The sequence below is a fragment of the Kryptolebias marmoratus genome, linkage group LG13 (genome assembly GCF_001649575.2).
Source record: "Kryptolebias marmoratus isolate JLee-2015 linkage group LG13, ASM164957v2, whole genome shotgun sequence".
Taxonomy (NCBI): domain Eukaryota; kingdom Metazoa; phylum Chordata; class Actinopteri; order Cyprinodontiformes; family Rivulidae; genus Kryptolebias; species Kryptolebias marmoratus.
In genome coordinates, this window is record NC_051442.1 from 1,761,896 (window position 1) to 1,771,667 (window position 9,772).

At 36.5% G+C, this 9,772-nt stretch overlaps 1 protein-coding gene across 1 annotated transcript in view; it reads right to left on the minus strand.

Moving 5' to 3' along the window:
* Nucleotides 1-8: 8 nt before the first annotated feature.
* LOC108229369 (integumentary mucin C.1) overlaps nt 9-9,772 on the minus strand; it is a 16,526-nt gene continuing 6,762 nt past the window's right edge. The window contains exons 7-9 of the mRNA XM_037979224.1: nt 1,083-1,250; nt 860-976; nt 9-451 (exon numbers count right to left, since the gene is read on the minus strand). Coding sequence (XP_037835152.1) covers nt 18-451; nt 860-976; nt 1,083-1,250 — 719 coding nt within the window. The 3' untranslated portion in view covers nt 9-17. The remainder of the gene's footprint in view (nt 452-859; nt 977-1,082; nt 1,251-9,772) is intronic.

A 9,772-nucleotide genomic window follows, 5' to 3' on the forward strand; every position in this document is an offset into this window, starting at 1 on the left:
CAGAGAAAAACAACAGATTATGCGAACACATGATGAGCATATTTTAAAAATAAACCAATATTTGGAAAAAGGAGGATACCTCGAATGGAAGCTGTTATACACATGAATCCTGAGTCACATGTCACCAGTTCTGTGTTTGTACACCCTGGATCTGTGCAGTTGCGACACTGCAGGAAAGGAGACGCAGTTGTTGTTTCTGGCACAGTAGTTGTAGTTGTTGATGTAGTTGTGCTGGTTAGTGTATCAGTTGTGGTGGTTGGTTCTTTTGGTGGGACTGTTGACAGAACGTCTACTGGTAGACGATTACACAGTCTGTCGTTACAACAGTCGGGTCCTCTGATGAAGGAACCAGCACTTTCCAGGAACGGTAAAACACAGAGAATCTCAGAAACTGCACATGTATTTGGAGAGATACAGCCTCTTGCAGAATATTCGGTGGATCCATTCCTTACTGTAAATCAAAAGGTAATATTTGAATTTAGAACTTTCTTTCAGAAAAAAAAAAATCTTTTTTTTTACTTTTTAACATATTGTTTTATCTAATCAGTAGTTTTTACTTCACAACTAATTTTCACGATGTCACAACATATCAACAATAAAAGATTTTTAACATAATGTATATTTCTTTTCATTGTTAAAACATTTTTTTAAACAGTTTTCATTCGTGTTGAGGAATTACTTTGATCTTTAAAACTACAAATTCAGTTATTTTGGATAAAAGTCACATTTTATGATGGAAATATGAGAAAAGAGTTGAATTATTTTGTTTTACTTTAGGTTTTCACATTTGGAAATTCTGAGGACCTGTAGAAACATTGACTCAAAGATTTTATTTGTTATATTATTGAACAAAACTCACTTAATGCTGTGAAACACTTGCTCTCTTCTCCTGAACAGAGTATATTATTACCACATGTAGTTGTGGGAAAGTCACAAACAAAACACCTCAAACCATTAGAGGGTTGTGGACTTGGAACTAGAAGACAAACACACACACAACAACAACATCAAGATGTTTTCAGGATCACAGAAAGAAAGCAGAAGATCAGCATGTTGTTTTATGTAGACGAGATAAAACTTACAAGGTGGAGTTTCTGAGTTGCAGTTGTCACTGTTGCAACACTGAGTAGATGCAAATACACTTAAGAAGTCCAGGTTGACTGCATGAGTGTAATTGCCTGGACTTGGACACAGAACTGATGATGCACAGTTCTTGTAGATTCGTTGTTGAGTATTTCCAAATACTGTGGCTGCAGAGTTAAAGTGCAGTTAGTTAATACAGATGGAAAACATACAGACCCTCACAGCATCTAAGCTGCATTTAATAATAAAGTAATCCTTGGCAAAAGGAGAGTACCGTTAATGGAAGCTGTTATACACATGGATCCTGAGTTACATGTCACTGATTCTGTGTTTGTACACTCTGGATCTGTGCAGGCATCACACTGTAGGGCTCCAGCTACATTCAGGAAGAGAACAGCAAATTTGGGAAAGACTGGTTGTTAAATGTACTGAACATGAATTGAAAGTATTTCATATCTTTACAAATGTTAACCATTATTTGATACATTTTTAAACTTGCAATATCAAAGATTTCAGTGGTGTTCAAATATTTTTCACTGTAAAATGTACTAATTAATTGTATCAAGTTTTTTTTTTCATTGTTCTGCAGTGTCCCAGTTTAAGATTAATTTTGTCAAAAGAAAAATTTATTACTTTTTGGGTATTTTTATGTGTAAAAGATGTAAAGAATAGAATAATTGACTTACCTGTGCTGGTGAGCCCCCAGATGAAAGACAGACACAAAATTAGCCTCATTGTGATGTTTAACTGAAATCCGATACTAAATCCTTTGACACTTCTTTTATATAGGCCATGTGAAATCATTGACTGGGTGTGTTGTTACACTGGGTGTGTTCGTAAATCTTTCTTTGTCACAGAAAAGATACTCCCTTTCCCCTTTGTCAGGGCGTCAACAAGTCAACACACCTTGACACACATTCTTTGAAACACGTCAACAAAAATTTGCATATAACTGCACCAACCAATCAGCTAAGAGTCAACATTTAACAGTCACCTAAACAATCAAGGTTATGAAATTCAAAAATCTTTCTCATTTCTCCATTAGAGGTTTAGTTGTTTGCAGCCTAAAAATAACATAATAACAAATAAACTTATTTTTCCTATGTGTTTCAATCTTATTTGGTGATATCAGAGCAATTTAGATTAGCCACCGGACTGATCACCTTAAGACTCATTGATTGCTACTTATTTAAAAAAAATTAACCTAATACATCCTTGATGAAAGAAGATCTTAAGAACCAGGTCTCATTGCTAAGAACAGGGAAACCAGAGCACCTTCTGGAGCCAGGCCTGAGTAGGAGGTTTCGGCTGATAACCTGGTGGATGAGCCTTGGCTCTTGAATCTCAGCTGAGCCGAGACCAAAACACCTGCAGGGTGTCACCTCTACAGGAGCCCACAACATGCTGGGAGAGAAGTTGATGTTGGGTGCAATGTGAGCTGGGTGGAGAAGGAGAGGGTGAGGGCCTGGGAGTTCAGATCCCTGCTGCCATTAGTTGTCTCTAAGTACAAGGAATGTCACCTGGATGGCAAGGAATGAGCTCAAGCTTGTGTGTGAGGTTAAGAGATACAAACTAGATTTAAGTGGATTCACTGCCATGCACAACCAGTGGTGGACAGTAACAGAGTACATTTACTTGATTACTGTACTTAGGTACATTTTTTGAGAATCTTTACTTGAGTAATTTTTTGGGGGTGAACTTATAACTTTCACTCCACTACATATCTAGGAAGCTAGTCGTTACTTCGTGGTAATAGATTCAACCTTAAACCTCTGTTCCACAATGAAAGTGTGAGGAGAATCAAGACTCTCTGGTTTGGTGTGTTTTTAGGCAAAATAACCCTTATTTTTTGTGGTATTTTTATGCTGAAGTTCTTTCCAGGTGGTGTAGAAGTTGTAGCAGAGTGTTTCTACGCGTCGATACATCAGGTGGTACTTCAGTACTTTAACTTGAGTACATTTTTGACCAAGCAACTTTTACTTTTAGTTGAGTAAGATTTGACCATGAATATCAATACTTTTACTCAAGTACTATAGTTGAGTACTTCGTCCACCACTGTGCACAGCATTACAAAATGTTCATCCATCCCTCTTCAACCAGTTATCCGTGATTAGGTCTTGGTGGCAACATGTCCAAGAGAGAAACCCAAGCATCCCTTTCCCTAACAACACTCTCCAGCTCTGACATTAATTCACATGTATTCCACAACAACAACAACAACAAAACTATTTATTTATCTTTTTAAGGGCCTTTGAAAATCTGCTGTACAAAGCTAATTAAAATTGTGGATGTACACCTTACAGGAACTAAGACATCTGAACATGTTACACCTGTTTTCAGATCTCTGCACAACATTTAAAATGATTTCACTTGTATACAAATTATGAAATGGCTTTTCACCTTGGTATATAAGAAATATCTTAACTATGAAGACATTAGTGAAATCACATTGGTTTCTGAAGGCACTTTCACAGAACAGTTCTGTAAAATGGCTACAAAGACCAGTCCGTCTTTAAGCTACCACTGACCATTCACAAATCACTAATGAGGCCAGCCACATCCTGATAGACATGAGCTTAAAAATTAAGCAACCTTTACAGAACCAAGAGGAATGGAGCAGAACTCAGCTTCATTTGATGTGAAGCACTACACATTAACAATGTGACGGACATCTCCCTCAGGCCATTTCCAGAACATGACTAATCTTTAATGATTTGCTTTGTTGGTAATCAAATTTTTTTAACTAAATGCAAAGTTGCTGTGCGTCATCATAGATCTCCTCCTAGGTAATGAATATGTTTATTGTTGTTTAGGCTTGAAATTTCCATGAACAGGTTGTCACACAGATCTTATATCATCACTGTATCACAATGATAAGTCACAAAACCGGCTTATTTTTCACATGTCGACTGTTATGACCCTGTTTTTACCTCACTTAGCCGCACAAAAGTACAACAGTGGTGGGCTGGCTTCAACCCTCCATGCCACATCAGCCCATTCAAAAAACACACTGAGATGGAACACAGGCATCTAAGCCCTGGCTTGATCTGTTTTGTGAAAGCACCTTAAGTTTGACTGAAGGTCAACCAATAATTATCGTTACTAAATTTGTCTGTTCTTTTGGCCTAAGGTTATTGCTGCTTCTCAGAGCTTTGTTTCACACATCACAGTCAAAGAACAAACAAAAGTTAACTGATTCAGTTGAGTGCTAGTTTGGGAAAGTGACTCATGATTAAAGGAATGTCTTTAATTGTCTTTCGTTATGTCAAACGGTTTCAGTGCCACCTAAACTTCTCGTTCCCTCCTTTAGTCTGGAATGAAATTACTCTCTACGTTTGCTCCTTCAGCAGGTGTGGCAAATGTCTCTATTAAAAGCACAAATAGAACAGCTACATTGAAATGAAACTGTATCTGTTGCCCAGAGGATGCAATGAAGTGACATTTTTATTTAGATGTCAGGAGAGTAGAAAACATATGAAAGGAGAGCTGTGCTTGTCACATCACAAGGCTCAGGTAACAGAGGGACTAGTTCATCTAATTCATCTTATTTTCCAAGGAACAGACGATGACATGAAAAAATCCCCAATTTAGTAGTTGTTCTGTGCTGCTTATTTATTGTAGTTCTTGTGTTTTGATACTCGGTCTCAGTCGTGGCTCCTGAGCATAAATTTTAGTGTGGTGGACATTCAGTTCCTGAATCAATAACCACATGAATGTTACAATTTGCATTACAATTTTTGTGAAAACTATTCAACTATTCCTGCATTAAATAACATTTGTAGAGGTTGTATCACTGAGGTAAAACAAGCAGAATGTGTCCACAGAACAGAATATTTTATGCCCCAATGAGACTCTGTTGGACCTGCCCTGCAGTACCGATCACTGCAGACAGTCTTCACCTTAACTCTGCTAATGAACCCAGTCCTATATTTGTAAATAAAATACTGAGAATGAATCACAAAAGAACGTTTAAAAATTCATTTTAAATTGTCAAAAAAGTTGAAAAACACAAAACCAAACAATACACAGGAAGCTAGGTATTTAAGTAATTCACGTCATATATTAGGAGGAACTACTTTGTGAGGCAAATTCTTTTCTTTTTTGTGTAGGGCATCGCCCCATCTGAACCGGCCACACCTGCTGGATTTTTTACCCTGTTTTTATTTCTCAACTCACTGCTTCCTGTGTATTTTTCCTGGTCACCTGGCTGCCACAACAGAAAGTCTATAATATTCTATACAATAATTAAGATTAATCTTGATTTAGAACCACAACTCTTGGTTGTATCTGAATGTAAAGTACCCTGTATGTTCCCCCCTATGTATCCTTAATATTACCCTGTAAGTACCCTGTATATTTACTCTTAAGTATGTAGTAAGTACTCTGTAAACCTGACTCCAGCTCCTGACAAAAGTGGCTTTTTGTTCTAACTCAGCAAAATGTTGGTGCTGGGAAAGCTCCTGTTTTCAGTGTCAAAGACTGAATTACCAGCAGCAGGAACTGGCATTGTAGAAATTAAACCTACCACATGTTGGAAGTTCTGTAAGGTAGCCTGGATGCTTTAAATGTTTCTTTGCTTCAGGACAGCTAATTTAAATGAGTAGATCACAAACAGGTTTCTGCAGTACTTAACAACATATAAATGCACTAATTAAAATACTTGAATTAGGTGTGTTGAAGCAAAGAAACACCCAAAACAAGCAGGACAGGGAGCCCTGATGACCAGGGTTAAACATGTGACAAGTGCATTTTGGGCTGAGGTTTGAAGTAGAGTCCTTGATGCCCAGTTGCTAAAACTAGCCTCTGGGACATGGAATGTCAGTTACGGGATTGAGCTTGAGGTTGTAGCACAGGTGGAGAGATGCTAGCTAGATATAAACTACTTCACTTTGATGCACAAACTGGGTTCTGAAAATAATTTTTAGGGAGGGGCAGGACTCTTCTTCCACTCTGAAGTTGCCCTTGTTAGGGGAAATCAGGCATAGGTGTGTTTATTTGTGCTGTCTACTTTTTGTCAACCAAATGTCGTTCCCTGGTGAATGAGTGAGTGGCGTCCCTGTGTCACATACATTATGTCTTCCTTTGCTGTGGCATTCAACTAACTCAGTAGTGTGCCTTATTTGTTTAATTTTTTTTCTCGAGCACTCAAATGAAAAAGCCCTAACTTAGATTGTAAACATATTAGTTTTATATCATTTGTTCATAACCTTTGTTTACTTCACCAACAAATGAATTAATATAACCTATGCTATGCTTATTTAAAGGCTCATTTAGGTATTTTTTCTCCTACAAGAGTTTAAAGTGTGTGATGGTGGACAGATCAAATATTTTCTCTTATTATGTACATTGCTACTGTGCAAAAGCTATTTTTCAACTATTTAGAAAATGTGGGCAAAAAAAAGGCAGGGGGACTGAGCATTTGACCAATAGGATAAATGACCATTTCTTTAATCTTAAAAGATTATTTACACTCAAAATATTGTATTCCTTTAACCCATTTTATCCCAAATTTTTACCTGCAAAATAAGTGCATGCATTTCACTAATTAGACCTCTTTAACACATAATATCTATGATTTTTTTCATTTAATGTTAGTTATATTAGGGAAAATGTATGTTTTATACTCAATTGTTTTCAGTGGGAAACCACATTGTCTAATTTAAACAAATTCTTAAATTTGACCTGTTTACACGTATATAGTATTAGAATAATACTAACATATGTAACACATAAATGGCATAATATAAAGATCCAATGGCAATGCATACAGAAGGAGTCAACAATGCAATTACTGTATTTGTCAGTCCTAATGAACAGTTACCCGTAGAGCTAAGAGCATTTGAACTTACAAAATAAGAACGGACACTCAATCGGGTAAGGATGCTGTCAGAAATAATTTGTATGTAAAGCCAGAAATGTGTGCTAACAGTTGTGCATAACTAAAATGTGTGAACTGTTGAATAAAATAAATCTCATACAAAGCTTGTGTTGTATATTTCCTCTATGAGAATTCAGTTTAAAAAGTTACAACTTCGTGAACTTACAAATACAAAGTTCAAGTTTACATGTGTGGTTTATTCTTTATAAATACCAAATACTATAACTGTTTCTGAATACAATTTTTTTTCTTTGAGAATACAAATGTACAACAGGGATCTGACGTCACGGGGTCACAGGCTGGTTAATGGGGCACAGAATACATAGATTTGCGTTGCGCATTTACAGTAAATGCTTCTTTCAACAGCGCCAAGAAACGACAGATAATGTTAAACAATTTATATATGTGTGTTTGTGTGTCCTGTTTATATGTGTTAATTTTTAAATATAGTAAATAAAGCTTTAATAAAGCTTTTTTTTTTTTGTTTGTCTTTAGGCACCTACCTTTATTGACTTCTTTGTTAGATCCAGTCTGTTGAGGGACTGACAACACAAACAGCTCCACAGTCAGGACAACTAGCAAATTGCATCAAGAAATGAGTAGGTATGTTTCTCTTTAGCCACAGTAAGTAAAGTAAAGTAAAGTAAAAATGAATTCGTATAGCACATTTCAGCAGCAAGGCATTTAAAGTGCATATATATATATGTTCTCCCCATTGGAGCTGACGTATCATCTTGGATGGGTTAGTCAAGCGCCCCCAGTTCATTTATTTTTACTGAGGAGGCTGTATGCCCAACTAAAACAATCCGAACTCCTTGAATTTTTACCAGATTTTCACACAGTTTAGTTTGTTACAAACAGCAGAGATGTAGTTATGATACAGGATGCTTTCACACATTAAAAATATGTGATATCATACTAAAATACTTTGTTTTATGCTGTTTAATAAAGACATATATATGGTATGGAATATTAATAAATATTTAAATTAATACAGTTTATATTTTAATAAGGAAACAAGTTTGATTGTTCATTTGAATTTATTTCACTTTCACTCACATACATACACAATCCTGAGCCTTCTGTAAACATCAACAACAACAATCCTTCATACTTTTGTGTGCTGTGCATGCACACAAACATACAGGGTTTTTTTGTTTGTTTTTTTTAAGGCCTAGAAAAGTAATCTTTAAAAGTTCCAGGTCATTCCAGGGTCTTACAATGCCATGCTTATAACTGGGGCTGGGGAGCTGAGGTTCACTTTCAGGGAGACTAGAAAGTTCTCTTCAGCTTTCCTTTACATTTTTGTGTTTCTTCTTGCTAAAAGCTAAAATATAACATGCATAATACTTAAAAAACAACTTCATTATAAACAACTTAACAAGGTTTTAGTATCCTACAGTGTATTGAAATACACAATACATCACTAATTCCTAAACATGCAGAAAGAACAAACAGGTAAAAATAGGTTTACCAAAGTGTGATATTAACTTTTGCTTTTTATATGAGTCATAGACATTTCTGTTAGAATGTACAGCAAAAAGAAAAAGAAAAGCACCTCCTCTTTGGAGATGAGATGGGAAAATGAAGACAGATGGGATCACAGCATCTCTAAGCCAGTCATGTTAAAGTCCTCTGGCTTGAAATGTTCACTACAGAGCTTGGAAAACTCTGTGGCAACAAAACCGTCCCTTCTTATTGTAACTTCCCATTGCCTCATTAAATCTGTGTTACTGAGAAACCTTCAAAATGTGAAAAAAAAACCCACAAGAGCTAATGAGAGACAGAGCACCAGTTCCTCCTGTTAGCATTTTGTTGACTGCCAAATAACGTTAGCTACGATGACATGGTATTATGAATGCTCAAATAACTTAAATTATTGTTCAGTCTTACTTGTGCGTAATGCGGTGTCTATGTACTGTATATATGGCTGTCATCTCAGAGCTGTTGAAAGAACCATTTACAGCGCAGGTGCAACACAAATCTATGTATTCTGTGCTTCATTAACCAGCCTGTGACCCCATGACACCAGATCACTGTTGTAAATTTGTATTCTCAAAGGAAAAAAAGTAAAAGCTAAACCCTTTGGAACTTACAAAATAGGAATGGACAAAAGTTTCAAAAAATAAAAGAAATTCATATTGTAGCAGTAGCTTAAATTAATTTACTGACTCAACATTTGTGCCAGAAGATGAGTGTAAAGTATTAGTTAGCAAAAACACAAATCAGTGAAGGTACATATTTACTGTCCTGAAGAACTCAATGTAAAGTGGTATATCACATTTCTCACATCCATTCACATTGCGGTTGTGGCACCATCTTGCATCTTTGGAAAGATGGCCAGTGATGTTTCCCATTACCTTTTGTGTCATCCTGAGGTTCCACAGTTGCAGATCTTCTGCCTTGGCCAGGAGCTAGTTTTTCATTACTCTTAAGTAGTTCCAGGGACAAAACCCGCTGAAAGGTCAAGAGGTCCTAATCACTGCCAATGAAATCTCTAAAGGAGAGCCAGATATTCTCTGCTGCACTGTGAAGGCACCATGCTAGGACTGGCCACCACCACTTCTTTGACCTAATTGCAGATCTAAACCTTGACATGTGAAGATCATGCAGATCCACACAGCCCATGTTTTGGTTGTATGTAAGGAATCACAGAGGCTGTGGCGCTGGTTAATATGTACACAACTGAAGTTTCATTTCTTTCCCTTTCCAAATGAAATCTCATGATGTGACAGCAACTTAAATCTAACTTTTCACTAGTCTCCTTTAAGGTCCAGTCTCACTATAATACAAGGGCCATGTATTATACAT